General features: G+C 48.1%; 1 protein-coding gene across 1 annotated transcript in view; it reads left to right on the top strand.

The window, feature by feature from the left end:
* The window catches only part of LOC147102070 (scavenger receptor cysteine-rich domain-containing group B protein), a 63,019-nt gene extending 51,880 nt beyond the window's left edge, over positions 1 to 11,139 (top strand). The window contains exons 9-11 of the mRNA XM_085964234.1: positions 5,366 to 5,677; positions 7,591 to 7,680; positions 10,823 to 11,139. Of these exons, the coding sequence (XP_085820360.1) occupies positions 5,366 to 5,677; positions 7,591 to 7,680; positions 10,823 to 11,139 (719 nt within the window). The remainder of the gene's footprint in view (positions 1 to 5,365; positions 5,678 to 7,590; positions 7,681 to 10,822) is intronic.
* Positions 11,140 to 22,332: the final 11,193 nt, after the last annotated feature.

Below are 22,332 nucleotides of genomic sequence, written 5' to 3'. Positions count from 1 at the left end.
AATACATTAAAATTGATTTTCCCAACATTTTCTTACCTCTGAACTCACCAGTGTACCATTGGATTCTTCACACCACTTCTGCAGCTGCCATGAATGAAGAAACATTACAGTAGACCCACAGCATGCCACACTTACCCTGGCGTGGTGTCCGGACATCGGGAAGCCTGCAGTAGACCTGTCAAAATTGGAAAAAGCCTCTTAACTGCCTGTTAACAACCGGTTAACAAGCAGTTAAGTGCCTATAATTCTCTTCCCACCGCTAGGTGTCGGGTCCCTGCACAAGTCGGGGACCCGACACCCGGGAAGATTGTTTGGAGGCAGCTTGACAGCGAGTTCGGGACCCGTTGTCAATCCTTGCAATTTTGCCACCGGTCCCACCTCAAAACCCGCCCCCTGAGTGCCGGCAAAATTCCCCCCCAAGTGTTTAGAGCCAACTGTATGTCCAGTGCCACCTCATTGGAACAACCTCTCTCACCATTGACAGATCGCTTCTGTCATCTCACCTGCAGCTGCCGTCTATTGCAGCAACATCGGTGCCCTAGAAACTATCTCACCTTGCTCCTCTGATTCTTTCCACGATCAGCCCCAACACCAACATCACCAGGCACACGAGCAGCACCAACAACACCACCAACCTTCTCCGCCATCACCTGATGCTGCTCAGGACACAGGGCATCAGCCCCTGGCAACATTGCTGCCCAGAGGCCAGCAATGGCATCACCATGGCCAGATTTACTTCACTTGACGCTGTAAGCGGAGAACTGACCCGACACCAAGCGACGGGGGAGACAATTGAGCTCATTAAATGGTTTGTTAAGAGCCAATTTAATGCTATTTTGAGGCTTCCTTCCAATTTTACATGCTCCCCCACGGGTTACCCGCTGCTCGGGGAACACGCCTGGGTTGCACATGATGCGCCAGGTTGACACCATCCCACACCAGCACCGTGAAGCATCCCTTTAATGTCCAAGCCATTCCATGCACACTCATCACTGTAGTGCGGTGGTGGGGGGCGGGGGGGAGGTTATGTCTCAACATTCACTGGAACTCAGTAAGACACTTCTCAAGGTGCGCTCAGATCTGTCCAATAAGGGGCAGTGTTGGAAAAATAGATTTCACTGTATGACAACACATTACCAGAAACTTCACATGGACATTGGCTAAACCTCTCAAGTGCCTACCCTTGTGTGTTGTTAGTTGGTATGCTTGCAGTAGGATGAGGGTGAGTGTGAGGGGTGGCTAGTGAGATGGGGAGGTGATAATGCAGATAGAGAGGGATGGGTGGAGGTGCAAGGTAAGTTGGTGTGAGTAAGGATGTGCAGTAGGAGGGTAGGGAAGACAGAGTGATGGGGATTTGTTGAGTGGCACAGGAGGGTGAGTTTGAGTGTGACTTTGTAGTAACGTTTTGTGATCTACTGAGATCATTGAAAGGTTGGCGCCACTGCAGCCAGGGACCCCTGATGTCATCCCTGCTTTTGCGCTCCTGTGCAATGTGCAATCAGGCTGCGTTGGAGTCCTGGAGAGGTCTCCTCCGCCCTTGGAAGGGAAGAGGACCTCCCTGCGTGCTGTAACTCCCTCCATACGAACATACGAATTAGGAGCAGGAGTAGGCCACTCGGCCCTTCGAGCCTGCTCCGCCATTCAATAAGATCATGGCTGATCTGATTACTCCACATTCCCGCCTACCCCCGATAACTTTTCACCCCCTTGCTTACCAAGAATCTATCTACCTCTGCCTTAAAAATATTCAAAGACTCCGCTTCCACCGCCCTCTGAGGAAGAGCGTTCCAAAGACTCACGACCCTCTGTGAGAAAACATTTCTCCTCATCTCTGTCTTAAATGGGCGACCCCTTATTTTTAAACAGTGACCACTAGTTCTAGATTCTCCCACAAGAGGAAACATCCTCTCCACATCCACCCTGTCCAGACCCCTCAGGGTCTTATATGTTTCAATCAAGTCACCTCTTACTCTTCTAAACTCCAGTGGATACAAGCCTAGCCTGTCCAACCTTTCCTCATAAGACAACCCGCCCATTCCAGGTATTAGTCTAGTAAACCTTCTCTGAACTGCTTCCAACGCATTTACATCCTTCCTTAAATAAGGAGACCAATACTGTACACAGTACTCCAGATGTGGTCTCACCAATGCCCTGTATAACTGAAGCATAACCTCCCTACTTTTGTATTCAATTCCCCTCGCAATAAACGATAACATTCTATTAGCTTTCCTAATTACTTACTGTACCTGCATAGTAACCTTTTGCGATTCATGCACAAGGACACCCAGATCTCTCTGCATCTCAGAGCTCTGCAATCTCTCACCATTTAGATAATATGCTTCTTTTTTATTCTTCCTGCCAAAATGGACAACTTCACATTTTCCCACATTATACTCCATTTGCCAGATCTTTGCCCACTCACTTAACCTATCTATATCCCTTTGTAGCCTCCTTATGTCCTCTTCACAATTTACTTTCCTACCTACCTTTGTGTCATCAGCAAATTTAGCAACCATACCTGTGGTCCCTTCATCCAAGTCATTTATATAAATTGTAAAAAGTTGAGGCCCCAGCACTGATCCCTGTGGCATAAGCATATGGAGGGAGACATTGGAGAGCCTGGGTGCAAGTGTCCACCTTTGTGCAGTGCTTGTCAGTGTTTGCAGCACTTCAATGCTGTCAAACACTGACAGAACTGTCAAACTCAATGTGGCCATCGTCCCTTTAAGGAAACCGGCTGATGACGCATCATCAAATGACGTCATCAGACCCGCTTCCTGTTAATTGGCTGGGAAGCCCATAGGGCGGGCTTAACAAGGCCGATCAAGGGAAAATCCCTTTGACAGAGCGGCTGCAGCCGGGAGGGGGACCGAAACCCGGCAACCAGCTATCCCGCACCATCCCGACACCGCTGAGAAAATCCAGCCCAAAGTATTAGTTTAATTTCTCTGCCATTTACTTATTCCCCATTATAATTTCTCCTGTCTCTGCCTGTAAGGGACCCACATTTACCTTTGCTAATCTTTTCCTTTTTACATACCTATAGAAGCTTTTACAATCTGCTTTTATGTCTCTCGCTAGTTTACTCTCATATACTATTTTCTATCTCTTTATCAATTTCTTGGTCCTCCTTTGCTGAATTCTAAATTCCTCCCAATCCTCAGGCTTACTACTCTTTTTGACAACATTATAAGCCTCTTCCTTTAATCTGACTATCTTTAACTTCTCTTGTTAGCCACGGTTGAACAATTTTCCCTGTGGGGTTTTTATTCCTTAAGGGAATGTATATTCGTTGTGAATTATTCATTATTTCTTTCAATGTTTGCCATTGCTTATCTACCATCATACCTTTTAATCTAGTTTCCCAATCTACCTCAGCCAACTTGCCTCTCATAGTTTGCTTTGTTCGATTTAAGACCCTAGTTTCGGAATAACTAAATCACTCTCAAACTCAACATAAAATTTAATCATATTATGATCACTGCTCCCCAGAGGCTCCTTTACTACAAGGTTATTAATTAACCCTGTCTCTTTACACAATACTAGATCTAAAAAGCCTGTTCCCTAGTTGGATCCTTTCTCTCTACTGTCTTTATTCCATCCTTTATTATCAGGTGCTGTGATCAGTTTGCTGATCCACCCTGCAGACTTTGCACTCATCCACGCGGGCAGCAAGAACTTCGTACCTGTTGGGTAAGGGCAAAGGCTGCAGCTCCTCCCACATTGAACCTGGGGTCCCCTTACCTGCTTGAGTCGCTGTCACACCCTCCTGTCCCTGATCACAACCAGACATGTGCCACTACCTAACCTAAGGGGTGTGACTGCCTCCTGGATCAAAGTGTCCAGGTAACTCTCCCCCTCCCTGATGCCCCGCAATATCTCCAGCTCAACAACTCTGAGCTGAAGTTCCTCGAGTTGCAGACACTTAGGGCTCGAATTTCATCGGGCCATTGAGGCGGGATTGGAGGCATGTGGGGGGTTAAAATCGTGAAATCGGGGGCACGAACCAACCCGCCCCCAACCCGCCTCCATGCCCGTTTCACAGGAGGCGGGTACCCGACCTGTGCTGGGAGCCGCCTCCCCGAGGCGGGAAGGGGATTAGTGCCAATTAACTGCCTGTTAACAGGTAGTTAACAGGCGGTTTTTAGCCTAATCCCAATTTTTATCCCTGAAGTGTGGACTTCCCGACGGCTCCAAACCACGCCAAGTTAGCGAGGCGGACCGTCGGGCTGAAGGGCTTGGAGGGTTCGAGATGTCCGGTGTTCAGGTGAGTAATGGGTGCATGAGATCAGAGGTAAGTGTGTTTGGTGTGTGTAAAGTGTTTAAAGAAGTTTTACTTACCTTTACTTAATAATGCAGTCTTCCTTCCTTCAGGTCTCGGGAGTCCCTCATCTCACCGGCACAGAAAGCAGAATGGCCACGAGCTGTCAAAATCTGCAGCCTCTGCTTTCTGATCTGGAGAGATCTCTAAATCATCCTGAGAGGAAGGAAATAACTTAAAGTACAGATTGTCAGTGTTTGACAGCTTCAAAGAGCTGTCAAAAACTGATATTTCACCTGTCAAAAGCTCTTGACAGATGAAATGTCAATCTGTGATGTCACCTGTTGCCGGGTGGCCCTTAATTGGCCTGCTGAGCCCGCTGGGCAGGCTCAACAAGGTCAATCAGGGGAAAATCGAGTGGGTTGGCCACAACCCAAAAGTGGGAGTCCCGCCTCCTACATGCCTCCATTGATAAAATCCAGCCCTTGCTGCAGACATGGTCATCCGGGATTGCGATGCTCTCCATAAACTCCCACATGCTGCAGTTGTGGCACGCCACCTGCACTGTCACCCCTATCTAACCTTGTTTTATTTATTTAATTAATTGAAGTTTATGTGTTTAATTAACTTAGCTTGTAGTTTAGTTTTTTAACTAATTACTTGATCTTGTTTAAGATATAGGTAGATTAAATTAAATATTTACCTGTAACACAAACCACTACAAGTACTGGAGGCAAAAAGCAACACCTCCTTCCCCTCTGCACCGAATTCCCACTTTCTCCAAATTCCCAACTTTTACACTCTGTTTAGGTAAGAGCACTCTTTAAAGGGCCTAATACCCATTTGAAGTGTCCCAATGGTCCCTACGAATTTAGCAGTGGGACCGATGGCTGCACCCAGTCTGCCCCACTGCTAAATTGGTACGCTCTGCGCCCAAAAAACACGTGGAATGCACACCAACTTCTGCCCCCTGCTGTTTTAAGGGCGTATGTGAATATGAGTTAGCATTGAGATTCTCTCCCCATCTCCTGGTTAGAAGTGCAGTGGCATAAGATTACGTTAGTTATGACTGAAAATGTGATAATCATATTAATATTTTTCTAGCCAGATCCATCCGTCTGGTGAATGGTAACAACAGCTGTCAAGGCAGAGTGGAGATTTTTTACGGCAATAATTGGGGAACTGTGTGCGATGACGAGTGGAATATTAAAAATGTGGCGGTGGTTTGCCGGCAGTTGGGATGTGGTGGTGCCATCACTGCTACCGAGCTGAGCTACTTTGGATATGGCAACGGCCCAATATTGCTGGACAATGTGAATTGCAAAGGTACAGAGGCCTCCCTGACAGACTGCTTTCACCTCGGATGGGGAAAACATAACTGTAGACATCATGAGGATGCAGGCGCTATTTGTGTAGGTAAGGCCGACATCAACAGCAACTTAATTTTACACAGAGAGAACTTTATATAATGCTTTTCACATCTGCAGGACATCCCAGAGTGCTTCACAACCAATGAATTACTTTTGAAGTGTTGTTACTTATTGTTATATAGGGAAATACGGCAGCCAATTTGTACGCAGGAAGAGCCTACAAACAGCACTTGCTTTGAATGACCAGATAATCTGTTTTGCCGGTGTTGGTTGAGGGATGTACATTGGCCAGGGCAAGTCCTTCTTTTCTTCAAAAAAAGTGCCACAGGATCTTTTACATCCACCTGAGAGAGCAGACGGGGCCTCGGTTTAATGTCTCATCCAAAAAGTGGCATCTCCGACAGTGCTGCACTCCCTCAGTACTGCACTGAAGTGTCAAACGAGGTTATGTGCTCAAGTCTCTGGAGTGAGGCTTGAACCCTCAAGCTTTTAGCTCGGAGATGAGAGTGTGAACACTGAACCAAAACAACACTGTGCCTTTAATATAGAAAACACACAATGTGTTTTATAGATGGTGATTGGAAATGAAAGCTGAACATGGAAGAGATAGATTAGGAAATGAGACAGAAAGCTTGGCTGAGAAGATTTTTAAAGCTGGAAAGAGAGGTGGAGAGGCAAAGAGGTGTAAGGAGTGAGTTCCAGGGAGCAGGACTGATGCAATTGAAGGCCCTACCATCAACGATGGGGTGAGGACAGGGAGAGATGGATGGCAAGCCGGAATCAGAGGAGACGAGCATTCAGGATAGGTAATAGGACTGGAGGTGCAGCGACAGAGAGGGCAAGGATGTGGAGAGATTTAAAGACAAGGATTAGGAATTATAGACATCGGTGACAATGAACAGATTTACTTTCAAAATGCCATGCCATGTTGGAGCTAGAGAGATTTAACTTTTAAAAATGAATTTTATCAACATCATCCCTTACGAAGTTCCTCAATAACTACATTAATTTCAGGAAGGCCTATTAGCATACTTAGGTCACTGATCATAGTACCTTTTTTTTGCCTGGGTTCCTACCAATCACAGAGCTAGAAGACTCAAGTGGCAAATAGCACAGGTCAGCCACACCGGTGCGGAAACCATGGGCCTTATTTCCGTCTGGTGTTACGCTGGCTCCCCACAATAACTCCAGCACATGAGGGAGGGAAATTGGCTGGGGAGCCATTCCGCTGGCTCACCATCATTCCTTTCCTCCCTTCCTATCCCTTCCTGTTTCCTCCTCCCCTCCCCTCCCCTCTCTTTCCCTCACACTCTCCTCACCTCCCCACCTCTCCTATCTTCTCCTCTCTTCCCCTCTCCTCTGCATCCCTACCACTATAAACAACACCGTGGGATATCCGGTAGTGATATGTTAAGAAAATCGTGTGCATAGTTTGCACTTCCTATAAGTGATACACCTACTTTCTGTCACACTTCGTTGATTGGCTCAGAGTAAAATGGAAGCAAATCAGAATTGAGGAGGTAGGAAAGATACAGGTCAAAAGTGGAAAAATCATACCCCTGATCATACAACAGGCATTGCATGGCATGACACCCTATTAATATAAAACAGCCAATCCTTGACTCACTATGAGCAATGCCATGGGAGATCTGCCAGTACATTGTAAGCAAACAAAACAACAAGGGCACTGAGGTACCACCATTCAAATCGTAGCACTAATAGACCAAGTCATCTGAATGGAAAAGATGCTGGATTTTATTTTAAATATATGTGCTGTGTATATTTTGTGGCCCCGGGGCTTCCTTTTAAAAAGCACTTTGAAAGGCCAAGGATTTGGCCCTATTTCAATATTCTCGATGAATAAACAAATCTGTGTGAAAAGGGATTAAGATAGCCAAAATTACCAGACAGTTCACGTTTCACTAATGGAGACCTCTCTCTCTCTCACTGTTGTTTTAGAGTATAAAGCTCCTGAGGCAACGGGTTCTGGTAAACAAGCACCAGTAATAACCACTATAAGAACGTCACAAGTGGTGAGGGTTGCAGAAGGTAAGTGCTCTGTGGCTGCAGTGAACAAATATTCAGTAATCATTAAACTATTTCAGAAGTGTCTGCAGTGGGCTATGGTAACCATGGGAACATGGTCTGATCGCTTTATTTGGCCAGTGTTCTTGAATTAAGTGATGAATACATCAGTACTGGGTCGACTTTCACTGCTTATCTTTGCTACACTATCGCTATCGTGTCTCACCCCCAGCCTCCACCAACATCCTTCAACTGTGTGTCTTTATTGATTGTGCTTTGACTCTGCCTACATCATCAAACTGGGAATCTCTTCTTGATCATGTGTGTGTGGTGTGTGCAGTGTGTGTATTTGCAGTATATGTGTGGTGTGTTTGGTGTATGTCTATGTGTGGTATGTATGTGTTAGGATTGGCTGCACAGTTACAGAAAATCCACATCATAAATTAAACAACCCTATACCATATGCACAGGTGCCATTTTCAATGTATACATACTGTACACATTAACAAAATAAATTTGCTTTGGTATTTAAGCCACTGCCTTTTATTCAGGAGCCATAAAAGCAATTGTGAAGCTGAAATTTATGCACCAGACTTAATGGAAAGCATATGTATTCTCCCCGGAGTCTATTTTGGTCCATTTTTTTGATAATTTACTGGGTATATCTATTTTTCTTGGCGATTTGCTGGTGTACCTGAATCCCTGTACTATACTAGTCAAATGCCTCCGCAGATTTGCAGAGTATGATTCTGAGTCCCCTGTGGTCTGCTGAGGAAGTTATTGTACATTTTATTTGGCAGATTATTGGTTGTCAAGTTCCAGCCTGTATCCAACAGCCTCATTCAGCCTCAACGCTTTTGTTAAGCATACATTTTGGGTTTGGACTTCCTTTAATCTGAATTTACCCAGTCCCACTCGTTGAAAGCAAGCCAATTCAGCCTAGTCTGTGAATGGAGTGCTTCATACTCTGTAGCAAGTTGCATTTTCAGAGTACTTTGAATAGACATTTCTGTGACTCTGTTCATTTCTGGTTCAGTTTACGAATCTATAAAAATTAATTTTCTTCAATTGACAGTTAAACATATGGGGGCTGACTTACATTTGCCTACTGCCCCGTTTATGCTTAAAAATGGAATGGCAGGCAGACTAAATTTTACAACAAAATAACAAAAAACCTGCAATTATATAGTGCCTTTAACAAAGGCGCTTCACAGGGGCGCAATCAAACAACATTGGACACGGAGCCAAGATTGGGAGGGCTGTCTTATACATGGGGCGAGAAGAAGCCTCACCACCACCTTCTCAAGGCAGTTAGGGATGGGCAATAAATGCCTGCCTTGCCAGAGATGCCCAGATCCTTAGAGTGAATGAATAAAAAAACAGAATAAGACAGGTCAACCTGGGGCAGCACACTGCAAAATAAAATGAGGCCCATGGTTGGTGTGTTAATCTGACCCACTCCAATCCTAGTCTCATGAGTTGAGTGTTGTATCAAAAGAGCAGGGGATTCTTTTTAGAATTTAAGGATGTATTTATTTTCCACCTTCTACAGGTGAGAAATTAGAACTCATTACGGCTTTGGAACCGGAAACCTTTCGTTGCAAGACAGAAGTTTGGTGTTGGTGGTGTAGTAGAGAAGGAATCAACTGGAAAATCAGAAATAAATACCTAACATTGTCCCCTTCACCCATTCTCTTGAAGATACTGGGGAGGATATTCTCATGGAAAAGAAAATCGAGTGGAGTGTAAAACGGGCTGCCGATCTGCTATCCGTTTTGCACTCCCACCCATGAATCTCAACCCCACTGAATCACGCGGAAGTGCAGTACCTCTTTAATACATCATCCAAGTGACCAGTCTTCCTGTGTGAGCACGGGCAGTGAGTGTTGGCAGGATGTTTGGTCAAGGAACCCAACCCTGTCTTCGTCTGACATCTGCTTTCCAGAGGGGTCACTGGATATTGAGTAGCAGCAGGAACTCTGGTGAATTTTCCCCTCCCAGGGACTCCGGAGCCAATTGCAGCATCTCAACTCCTGCCCTGATTGATGGGCTTGAACCTGCGACCTTCTGGTCTGCGTGAATTAGCAGCACACTAGACAGTGCTTTACTCACCCAGCCAAGGGGAGAACCATGAATGCTTAATTTAAAAGAATCATTCTAAGGGTCTGGGCATTGGTGGCAAGGCTGGCATTTATTGCTCATCCCTAATTGCCCTGAGAAGCTGTGGTGAGGCTTCTTCTAGCCCCCCAATCTTAGCTTCGAACAGGGCCATAAATTTATAGCATTGGACACATAGACCACTGCAATCCATGTGAAATACTACTTGCATCTGCTCCAGTAACACCACAGTGCTTGGCCTGTGATGCTGGTCTCCTTCAGCCCATTATAACCTTGCCTCAATCTTTGTCCCCCCACATTCTGCTCTGTCTTGTAGTGGGCCTGCCTACGTTAGGTCTTCCAAAGCAATGGTGAACATTTCAGGGCTCCAGTATGAATAGGGCAGAAAACACACAGCAAAAGGAAGGAAAATAAGGGAAGCTGATCATGTACAAGGGAGCACTGAAGGGGGGAAAGTTACAGGCAAAAAATGCATAGTGTACGGAAAAAGTTTAACTGTGATCTGGGAATACTGAAGTTATAAATATTATAATGTTGGGCCTTTACGTACATTATGTAGAGCAAACTATAATAAGCGTGAATGTTATTAAATGCCTTTTTTTCTGGATGTGTCCACACTTGCATGTATTCAGGAAGAGCCATTCAGAAGTATTAAGTGTTGATGATTTTCCAAATGGCCCAGAACTTACTGGAGTGGTACATCTGGAAGAGTGCCCTGTTTGTTAGATTTTATTCTCACCCATCAGCTCGAAAATTTGAATCCGTAGTTACTGCACAAATGCAGAACTTCCTTGAAATTGGCGGGGAGGTTGACGGCGAGCTCTGGTTTTCGCGAGGCTAACTCAAATTGTCCAGTTTACAACTCTTTATCACCACAAATTGCTGGCTCTTTTTTTTCTTACACACACAAACAGCCGGCGCATTTGACTGGTCATTATATTCCCAGCAAATTCTCGGCCGATGCCTCCTGTAACTAGAAAAGAGTTAGTTCGTGCCGTCATTTGGTTTGATTTTTTTTTTATTTCCCCCCCCCCCCCCGTCCCTTTAGAATCGCAAATCCGACTGGTGAATGGACGTCACCGATGTGAAGGCCGGGTGGAGATCTACCTGATGGCGCAGTGGGGGACGGTTTGCGACGACGCCTGGGACCGCAGGGCCGCTGTGGTGGTCTGCAGGCAGCTGGGCTGTGGCAGCGCCCTGGCCGCCAAGGTGGAGGCGTATTTCGGGCAGGGCGCCGGCATCATCCACCTCGACAACTTAAAATGCAAAGGGAACGAGAGCTCACTCACCCAGTGCTCGCACATTGGCTGGGATGTCCACAACTGTGACCACAGGGAAGACGCAAGTGTGATGTGCAGACTATGAACAATCTCAATAAGAGCGCCCACCTTTGGCAGTGGGGGAGGAAGGGGCACATTGAATATATGTAAATCTATAAATGTGTAAATAGCTCAAAACTATCGAAATTCCCGTATAATGTGCACTTTATATATTTTAAATATTATCTCCTGTTACAGGTATAACTCGCATCATCTTATGAAACGTAATTATTTACTGTCCCAGCAAGATGTGCTATTGGGGCGTCTTGATTTTTTTTAAAGGGGGTTTGAGGGATGCCCACCCTGTTTCAGACCAGTGGATTTCTTCTCCGAAGGGGGTGGGTAAAAGGCATAACCCTTGGCACATTCGTTTCACTTCTGTCTGAATAAAGTTAGCTGTAAATAGCTAACTTTAGGAGGAAGGATTGGTAGAGTGATTGTAGAAATCTGGAGCTCACTCCTCCCCCACCCAAAAAAGTTGTTGAGGCTAGGTCAATTGAAAATTTAAAACCTGAGATTGATAGGATTTTGTTAGGCAATGTTGTTCACAAGAAGTCACAAACACCTTGTGAAAGACCCAACGCAGAAGATCCCTGGCTTCAATCTTCTGCAAAGCTTATAGGAAACCCTGAACCCTGTACGCACAAACCATGGCAGATGCGGAGACTTGATGCACAAATGGAAAATTAAAAACTCTCCAGTGTGTGACTGTGGTCACCCAGAACAGACCATGAAACATATGCCACAAATTCACAAATACAAAGGAGGCAGTACAGCGATACACTCCGCTACCCCTAATGCAATTAGCTGGCTTAACCACCTAAATGTAAAATTATAGTTGTTGCTCTATATCTACATCAGCCATACAAAATAATAATAATTAAGTGTTATGGAACCAAAGGGTTATGGAACCAAGGCGGATAAATGGAGTTTAGACACAGATCAGCCATGATCTAATTAAATGGTGGATCAGGCTCGAGGGGCTGAATGGCCTGCTCCTGTTCCTAAGTTACTGTGCACATCATGTCAAAACAAGCTTCCGCTGACTGCTGGCATTGTTAGCCCTTCACCACCGTTGCCAAATCTTGAACCAACGGCACGGACCATCGGTGACTGTCATGCCAGCTACGACTGGAGCAAGAAGGAACCTGAACCTTAACAGGACCTCCAAAGTACACGTCAGGAGAATTAATAATATGGGAGGAGGGAGTGTCAGTTACAAGCTGCTCTCGCTTTGCTCAAGCAGTTTGTCATTGGAGCTCTTTGAGATTAGTGCTTCGCAGTTAACCTTTACTCCCTGTTTAAATATTAGTCTGAAAGGCCCACCAGTGGTATAGTTGGCAAATGCGGAATGGAGCTTCGCCATGCAGCGGAAGGGCTAAGGTTTGAAACCCAATCTGTGCTGAGGTAGCTGATCTCAGCCGGCAGGGACACTTCAATCACCCACAGCTAAGGATGCGAAAAGTCAGAAAGGGTTCGCATTCCTGATTACTGTCCTGCTGGAGTGCGTATATACAGGGGAGCCAGGTTCAGCTTGGCTACCTGCTGATACTCACTGTCCCGGCTCACGCAGAGAGAATAGCTCAGTTGAGTGAGGTACCCCAGGATCAGTCAGTGTCTGTGGATCTGTACCCCAGAATCAGTCAGTGTCTGTGGATCTGTACCCCAGAATCAGTCAGCGCCTGTGGATCTGTACCCCAGGATCAGTCAGTGTCTGTGGATCTGTACCCCAGAATCAGTCAGTGTCTGTGGATCTGTACCCCAGAATCAGTCAGCGCCTGTGGATCTGTACCCCAGGATCAGTCAGTGTCTGTGGATCTGTACCCCAGAATCAGTCAGCGCCTGTGGATCTGTACCCCAGGATCAGTCAGCGCCTGTGGATCTCTACCCCAGGATCAGTCCGTGCCTGTGGATCTGTACCCTAGGATCAGTCAGCGCCTGTGGATCTGTACCCCAGAATCAGTCAGTGTCTGTGGCTCTGTACCCCAGGATCAGTCAGTGTCTGTGGATCTGTACCCCAGGATCAGTCAGTGTCTGTGGATCTGTACCCCAGGATCAGTCAGTGCCTGTGGCTCTGTACCCCAGGATCAGTCAGTGTCTGTGGATCTGTACCCCAGGATCAGTCCGTGCCTGTGGATCTGTACCCCAGGATCAGTCAGCGCCTGTGGATCTGTACCCCAGGATCAGTCCGTGCCTGTGGATCTGTACCCCAGGATCAGTCAGTGTCTGTGGACCTGTACCCCAGAATCAGTCAGTATCTGTGGATCTGTACCCCAGGATCAGTCAGTGTCTGTGGATCTGTACCCCAGGATCAGTCAGTGTCTGTGGATCTGTACCCCAGAATCAGTCAGTGCCTGTGGATCTGTACCCCAGAATCAGTCAGTGTCTGTGGCTCTGTACCCCAGAATCAGTCAGTGTCTGTGGATCTGTACCCCAGAATCAGTCAGTGTCTGTGGCTCTGTACCCCAGAATCAGTCAGTGCCTGTGGGTCTGTACCCCAGAATCAGACAGTGTCTGTGGATCTGTACCCCAGGATCAGTCCGTGCCTGTGGATCTGTACCCCAGGATCAGTCAGTGTCTGTGGATCTGTACCCCAGGATCAGTCAGCGCCTGTGGATCTGTACCCCAGGATCAGTCAGTGTCTGTGGATCTGTACCCCAGGATCAGTCAGTGTCTGTGGATCTGTACCCCAGGATCAGTCAGTGTCTGTGGATCTGTACCCCAGAATCAGTCAGTGTCTGTGGATCTGTACCCCAGAATCAGTCAGTGTCTGTAGATCTGTACCCCAGGATCAGTCCGTGCCTGTGGATCTGTACCCCAGGATCAGTCAGTGTCTGTGGATCTGTACCCCAGGATCAGTCAGTGTCTGTGGATCTGTACCCCAGGATCAGTCCGTGCCTGTGGATCTGTACCCCAGGATCAGTCCGTGCCTGTGGATCTGTACCCCAGGATCAGTCAGTGTCTGTGGATCTGTACCCCAGGATCAGTCAGCGCCTGTGGATCTGTACCCCAGGATCAGTCAGTGTCTGTGGATCTGTACCCCAGGATCAGTCAGTGTCTGTGGCTCTGTACCCCAGGATCAGTCAGTGTCTGTGGCTCTGTACGCCAGAATCAGTCAGCGCCTGTGGATCTGTACCCCAGGATCAGTCAGCGCCTGTGGATCTGTACCCCAGAATCAGTCAGCGCCTGTGGATCTGTACCCCAGGATCAGTCAGCGCCTGTGGATCTGTACCCCAGAATCAGTCAGCGCCTGTGGATCTGTACCCCAGGATCAGTCAGTGTCTGTGGATCTGTACCCCAGAATCAGTCAGTGTCTGTGGATCTGTACCCCAGAATCAGTCAGCGCCTGTGGATCTGTACCCCAGGATCAGTCAGTGTCTGTGGATCTGTACCCCAGAATCAGTCAGCGCCTGTGGATCTGTACCCCAGGATCAGTCAGCGCCTGTGGATCTCTACCCCAGGATCAGTCCGTGCCTGTGGATCTGTACCCTAGGATCAGTCAGCGCCTGTGGATCTGTACCCCAGAATCAGTCAGTGTCTGTGGCTCTGTACCCCAGGATCAGTCAGTGTCTGTGGATCTGTACCCCAGGATCAGTCAGTGTCTGTGGATCTGTACCCCAGGATCAGTCAGTGCCTGTGGCTCTGTACCCCAGGATCAGTCAGTGTCTGTGGATCTGTACCCCAGGATCAGTCCGTGCCTGTGGATCTGTACCCCAGGATCAGTCAGCGCCTGTGGATCTGTACCCCAGGATCAGTCCGTGCCTGTGGATCTGTACCCCAGGATCAGTCAGTGTCTGTGGATCTGTACCCCAGAATCAGTCAGTGTCTGTGGATCTGTACCCCAGGATCAGTCAGTGTCTGTGGATCTGTACCCCAGGATCAGTCAGTGTCTGTGGATCTGTACCCCAGAATCAGTCAGTGCCTGTGGATCTGTACCCCAGAATCAGTCAGTGTCTGTGGCTCTGTACCCCAGAATCAGTCAGTGTCTGTGGATCTGTACCCCAGAATCAGTCAGTGTCTGTGGCTCTGTACCCCAGAATCAGTCAGTGCCTGTGGGTCTGTACCCCAGAATCAGTCAGTGTCTGTGGATCTGTACCCCAGGATCAGTCCGTGCCTGTGGATCTGTACCCCAGGATCAGTCAGTGTCTGTGGATCTGTACCCCAGGATCAGTCAGCGCCTGTGGATCTGTACCCCAGGATCAGTCAGTGTCTGTGGATCTGTACCCCAGAATCAGTCAGCGCCTGTGGATCTGTACCCCAGAATCAGTCAGTGTCTGTGGATCTGTACCCCAGAATCAGTCAGTGCCTGTGGATCTGTACCCCAGGATCAGTCAGTGTCTGTGGATCTGTACCCCAGGATCAGTCAGTGTCTGTGGATCTGTACCCCAGAATCAGTCAGTGTCTGTGGATCTGTACCCCAGAATCAGTCAGTGTCTGTGGATCTGTACCCCAGGATCAGTCCGTGCCTGTGGATCTGTACCCCAGGATCAGTCAGTGTCTGTGGATCTGTACCCCAGGATCAGTCAGTGTCTGTGGATCTGTACCCCAGGATCAGTCCGTGCCTGTGGATCTGTACCCCAGGATCAGTCCGTGCCTGTGGATCTGTACCCCAGGATCAGTCAGTGTCTGTGGATCTGTACCCCAGGATCAGTCAGCGCCTGTGGATCTGTACCCCAGGATCAGTCAGTGTCTGTGGATCTGTACCCCAGGATCAGTCAGTGTCTGTGGCTCTGTACCCCAGGATCAGTCAGTGTCTGTGGCTCTGTACGCCAGAATCAGTCAGTGTCTGTGGATCTGTACCCCAGGATCAGTCAGCGCCTGTGGATCTGTACCCCAGGATCAGTCAGCGCCTGTGGATCTGTACCCCAGAATCAGTCAGCGCCTGTGGATCTGTACCCCAGGATCAGTCAGCGCCTGTGGATCTGTACCCCAGAATCAGTCAGCGCCTGTGGATCTGTACCCCAGGATCAGTCAGTGTCTGTGGATCTGTACCCCAGGATCAGTCAGTGTCTGTGGCTCTGTACCCCAGAATCAGTCAGTGTCTGTGGATCTGTACCCCAGAATCAGTCAGTGCCTGTGGATCTGTACCCCAGGATCAGTCAGTGTCTGTGGATCTGTACCCCAGGATCAGTCAGTGTCTGTGGCTCTGTACCCCAGGATCAGTCAGTGTCTGTGGATCTGTACCCCAGGATCAGTCAGCGCCTGTGGATCTGTACCCCAGGATCAGTCAGTGTCTGTGGATCTGTACCCCAGGATCAGTCAGTGTCTGTGGCTCTGTACCCCAGGATCAGTCAGTGTCTGTGGATCTGTACCCCAGGATCAGTCAGTGTCTGTGGATCTGTACCCCAGGATCAGTCAGTGCCTGTGGATCTGTACCCCAGGATCAGTCAGTGTCTGTGGCTCTGTACCCCAGGATCAGTCAGCACCTGTGGATCTGTACCCCAGGATCAGTCAGCGCCTGTGGATCTGTACCCCAGAATCAGTCAGTGTCTGTGGATCTGTACCCCAGGATCAGTCAGCGTCTGTGGATCTGTACCCCAGGATCAGTCAGTGTCTGTGGATCTGTACCCCAGAATCAGTCAGTGTCTGTGGATCTGTACCCCAGGATCAGTCAGTGTCTGTGGATCTGTACCCCAGAATCAGTCAGTGTCTGTGGATCTGTACCCCAGAATCAGTCAGTGTCTGTGGATCTGTACCCCAGGATCAGTCAGTGTCTGTGGCTCTGTACCCCAGAATCAGTCAGTGTCTGTGGATCTGTACCCCAGGATCAGTCCGTGCCTGTGGATCTGTACCCCAGAATCAGTCAGTGTCTGTGGATCTGTACCCCAGAATCAGTTAGTGTCTGTGGATCTGTACCCCTGGATCAGTCCGTGCCTGTGGATCTGTACCCCAGGATCAGTCAGCGCCTGTGGATCTGTACCCCAGAATCAGTCAGTGTCTGTGGATCTGTACCCCAGAATCAGTCAGTGTCTGTGGATCTGTACGCCAGGATCAGTCCGTGCCTGTGGATCTGTACCCCAGGATCAGTCAGCGCCTGTGGATCTGTACCCCAGAATCAGTCAGTGTCTGTGGATCTGTACCCCAGGATCAGTCAGTGTCTGTGGATCTGTACCCCAGGATCAGTCAGTGTCTGTGGATCTGTACCCCAGAATCAGTCAGTGTCTGTGGATCTGTACCCCAGAATCAGTCAGTGTCTGTGGATCTGTACCCCAGGATCAGTCAGTGTCTGTGGATCTGTACCCCAGGATCAGTCAGTGTCTGTGGATCTGTACCCCAGAATCAGTCAGTGTCTGTGGATCTGCACCCCAGGATCAGTCAGTGTCTGTGGATCTGTACCCCAGAATCAGTCAGTGTCTGTGGATCTGTACCCCAGAATCAGTCAGTGTCTGTGGATCTGTACCCCAGGATCAGTCAGTGTCTGTGGCTCTGTACCCCAGAATCAGTCAGTGTCTGTGGATCTGTACCCCAGGATCAGTCCGTGCCTGTGGATCTGTACCCCAGAATCAGTCAGTGTCTGTGGATCTGTACCCCAGGATCAGTCCGTGCCTGTGGATCTGTACCCCAGAATCAGTCAGTGTCTGTGGCTCTGTACCCCAGAATCAGTCAGTGTCTGTGGATCTGTACCCCAGGATCAGTCAGTGTCTGTGGATCTGTACCCCAGGATCAGTCAGCGCCTGTGGATCTGTACCCCAGGATCAGTCAGTGCCTGTGGATCTGTACCCCAGGATCAGTCAGTGTCTGTGGATCTGCACCCCAGAATCAGTCAGTGTCTGTGGATCTGTACCCCAGGATCAGTCAGTGTCTGTGGATCTGTACCCCAGGATCAGTCAGTGTCTGTGGATCTGTACCCCAGGATCAGTCAGTGTCTGTGGATCTGTACCTGTTCCTGCTGCTCCTCACTCACAAGGAATGCTCTAAAAAGCACTTGCCTTCTCCAGCCAGCAGCTCCTTTCTCCATTTCGCTGTCGGGTCTCCAAGACAGGGCACAGGCACGCCAAGCAACTTGCCGCCTTATACATGCTGACAGCCATGGGGACGCGTTTTGCCATTTAACATTTTTAATCCACCTCCCGACCCTCTCCCGCCTGTCGTGGGAAGGTTAATCTGTCTACGTGTGTACAAAGTTCAGAGAGGGACTCCCTCTGCCTCTGCTTTGACCCCACTGCAACATCCCTCAAATACTATGAGATGAATGGTGAACAATATCAGAGGCAGCAGAGAAATGGATCCCACACGAGGGCAGGCAATTAACAAGCAGTGGAATGTTCTGTAGAAGAACTCCAGACAAATGCAGCCTTAGTGTTGTATCACATGACCAAGCAATGCCCCAGGTACTTCCATGGAATTGAATGTATCTACTACTGTTTTTCAACAGGAATAAGCAATGCTACAGTAAATGGTTTCTTAGTTTGGACTAATAATATGAATTGCTTGTGGGTATTGAAATTGTTGCTATTGGATGTGTACTCTAAATTGATCCCAGGGCCTTTTCCACATCTTGTGGTTTGGTACCTGCCACCTGCTGGATATTGTGGGGGAGTGGGACTAGCTCTTGCAGAGAGCCGGCACAGGCTCGATGGGCCAAAAGGCCTCCTTCTGTGCTGTAACCATTATATGATTCTATGCTACAGTTTTTGGGACTAATGGCTGCTCCAGTTCTCTAATCTGTTGGGCGGGGGGGCACGGTGGGGGGGGCGGCGGCTGGTGGGAGAGGAATGGCCAGGTTGTGTGGAGGTATGACAAAGGTGTTGATAACGAGGACAAGTCCAGGAAGTTTTGAGACCCTGGTGATGTTTCAGGGCTTCAATTTGACTGACTTGTTGGGCATTGCGTCTCACATAGACTCTCCGTGCAAAATGTGTTCCCAGTAGATTTCCAATGCTGCCTTGGCCCTTGGCATAAAGTGATTGACTGGGCATCATATATAAATGAGTGGGTTCAATATCCCTTGGTGCACCGGCCATGCTGCTTTTGTGCCAGTGTTGAAGATCTTTCTTCATAGCAGGTGCCAATTGAGAGTTAATGTGCCCCAAGTACAGGAAAGTGGTACTACAGCTGCGGAAAGAAATGGAATAATGTACAATGGAGCAGAGTGACAACTCTCACATCCTGTCATTCCATTTCTCCAGCTCCTGATCATCCAGACAAATGACAAAACAAGTCCCATGTGTATAAATCAACAGAATACAATTATAAACTGAGGTTCGGAGACCCGAGTCCTGAATGGAGTAGCCTGCAGGCAACCTGTCTGACAAAATAATGGCAGCAAACCTCCTATTCTGTGCTATTCTGTAGTGGGAATTGGGTGAAAGATAATTTTGTTCTCGGGCAGTGTATATGAGACACAGTTTGTGTTGCATTATCTATCACTAATGCCATTTACCACAGAGAGTGGAAATAAGGCCTTAATTGTATACAGCATGAGAAAAGTAATGAGATCTTTTAAAAAATTGAATCTGGTTAGTGGGATTTGTTAGTGGTTGTAGTTACTGGGTTTTGTTAGTGGTTATGGTTGGTGGTTCTAGTTAGGAATTATAGTTACTGGGTTTAGTTAGTGGATTTGGTTGGTGTATAATGACCTTGATTCTTTGAAGACTATTTGAGTTACTGATTTTGGGATGCTTTGCTTCCCCACTCTTCACAATAAGAAAGAACTTGCATTTCTATAACACCTTATCATGGCCTCAGGACATCTCAAATTGCTAACAACTAATGGATTACTTTCTAAGTCCAGTAGCTGTTGATATATGTAGGCAAATGCAGCAGCCAATTTGCACACAGCAAGGGCCCACAAACAGTAAATGAATGACTAGAAAATCTATTTTTGGTGGTGTTGGTTGAGGGAGGAATGTTGGCCTGGACACCAGGATGAACTCTGTGATTTGGCCGATGGTTTACCATCAGTTTGGCTAGCAGTGAATTTGGGGCTGTCCAAAATTTGAATTTTATCAAACTAAAATCCATTTCTTTTAAGTAGGTTGTCATCCATTGTTCAAGTGTTCTTCAATTGTTGGTGGAAGAAAGTGAGAGAATATCTGGGAATTCCATTGGAGCAGTGAGAGTTAAACCTTCAAATTAAAATGGAAACATGTATGGCACAGTCCAGTCCTGCTGAGGACCAGCCAGGATTCCAGATCTAAACTATGGTTGTCGCCTCCAGTTTCTATCTGGCCTTATCTCCGCCAGTGTTAGTGCCTAACATGAGGGCAGTTGTTGGGGTTGGCATTGATAAACATGGACTACTACCAGGTTGAAAAGCTTCATTGCTGCCTTCTGCCATCGCATGTGGAATTCTCTGCCACCAAGCATTGTTGAAGCAGTGCTCATAAATTTTTTGGAATGGGAATCAACAACAACAGCAACTTCTATTTATACAGTGGCCTAGAAATTCGGTGGGCTGCGCCACCAGTTAGCGCCTAAAGAGGGCACTCAGTGGCTTTAGCGCCACTGGCCACGCCTCCCGCGATATTTAGCTGGGGCGCTAATGGTGGCATTAACCTGTTGCGCTGCGCCGCCACCGATGACGTCATCGGTGTGCGCAGCGCCCCGCTACCGCCCCGATCGCGATATTTGGTAGCACCCACCTCTGTAGCGCCATTCGCAAATCGTGCCCGGTTCAAGGGGCCTACCTGTGGCGGGAGTGGCGTAAATTAAGGTGGAGGTGCGGGGCGGCCGTTTTTTTCGGCGGCCGCCTGCCAGTACCTCTGTCCCCGGCCTCCTGATCTCCCCCCACGGCAGTGCCAGCTGTTTTCCGAGAGCCCGGCACTTCTCCTCGGTGCCGGGCTCTTTTGCCGGCACTCGCGATCTCTGATCGCGCTGGTGCAGGACCCTCTCCCTTAAGAATGGGAGGAAGGCCTGCAGCACCGCAGCGCACCGTGCTGCACGTTGCGCTGCGATATTCAGTTTCAGCGCCCTAAGAGGGACGCAGAGCGCCTTGAGCAGCGCCCCGTGTCCCTCTTGGGGCGCACAAGCTGAATTTCCGACGGTCGTAACTGCTCCAATCGCAGCGGTAATTCCGGCGCCCAGGCGAGCTGGGCGCCCCGTTTGCGGCTCCACCGAATTTCTCCCCCAGTGTCTTTAACATGGAAATATGTCCCCAGACACTTCACAATCAGACAAAATTTGACCTAGCCACAAAATGAGATAGTAGGACAGGCTTAGTCAAAGAGTTTTAAGGAGCACCATAAAGGAGGAGAGAGAAGTAGAGAGGCAGAGAGGTTTAGGGAGGGAATTCCAGAGCTTAATAAATAGACAGCTGAAGGCGCAGCCGCCAATGGCAGGGCAAAGGAAGTTGGGGTAGCAAAAGAGGGCAGAATCAGATCGTTGCTTGAAACTGAGTATTTTTGAGTAATAGGAGTAGCAAGGAGAGTGGGATTAGAGTAGATGGCTCATGTGGAGAAAAACACTGGCGCAGACTTGATGGGCTGAATGGACTGTGTCTGCTGTAACATTCAGTAATTCTGTGACGGGTGAAAACAAATCACATATCTGCTCAACTGATAAGCCCAGACTATCGGTGCAATTGGATTGGACTTAATTTGGTCCAAGAAATAAATCGTCAATTGCATTGCTTCACAATCAGAACAGGTTTGTCCTCTGGTTTAAGCCGAGCTGCCTGATTTCAGCTCAAGGAGTCCTGGGGCATTAATAACAAGCTCAGTGTCCCTGAGTTAGGGGGGAAAGAACAATTGCTCAGAATGTCTGCTCCTGATTGCTGACTGCTGTAAAGCATACAGCTGGATTTGGCTGTGATGGCTCTTACATCTGGATAGCCTTCCAACACTCCCTGTCCATGTTCACACATTGGGAATGGGAAGCTGAGTGAAGGTATGGAGGCTTGCTGGAATCCACGGAATAGGTGTCAATGAGCGTCTTCAAGAAAGGAGGAGAGAAGTGGCAGGAAAGGGGACAATTAAAGAAAAAAAAAACTTGCATTTCAAGTTGACAAACCAAATGAAAACTGGAGCTCTGGGTTAAAATGATGTCCTGATGACAGAACCTCCTTTGATTTCAAGTTTCATACAAAGGCTTTTTGTTGAACATGCAGTGCCTGAATGACTGACTGCAATAAAGGGCCCTTTCACAATGGTTTTCAATCCTGTGGCTTCATAATTGGTGCAGTCCTGTTTTTTTTAGTTTCTGTTCGTACGCAAGTTCCTTCCTAGGCAAGTTTCCCCGCTTCTTCAGACTTAGTGCTATGGGACACTCAGTAGGGGCTGTGAGCCTCCCAAAGCGCAGT

The sequence above is a fragment of the Somniosus microcephalus genome, chromosome 22 (assembly GCF_052327205.1).
Source record: "Somniosus microcephalus isolate GS21.2 chromosome 22, FLI_Smic_1.0, whole genome shotgun sequence".
NCBI classification, from domain to species: domain Eukaryota; kingdom Metazoa; phylum Chordata; class Chondrichthyes; order Squaliformes; family Somniosidae; genus Somniosus; species Somniosus microcephalus.
Note: the sequence above shows the minus strand (reverse complement) of the source record. Positions and strands in the feature narration are given on the sequence as shown.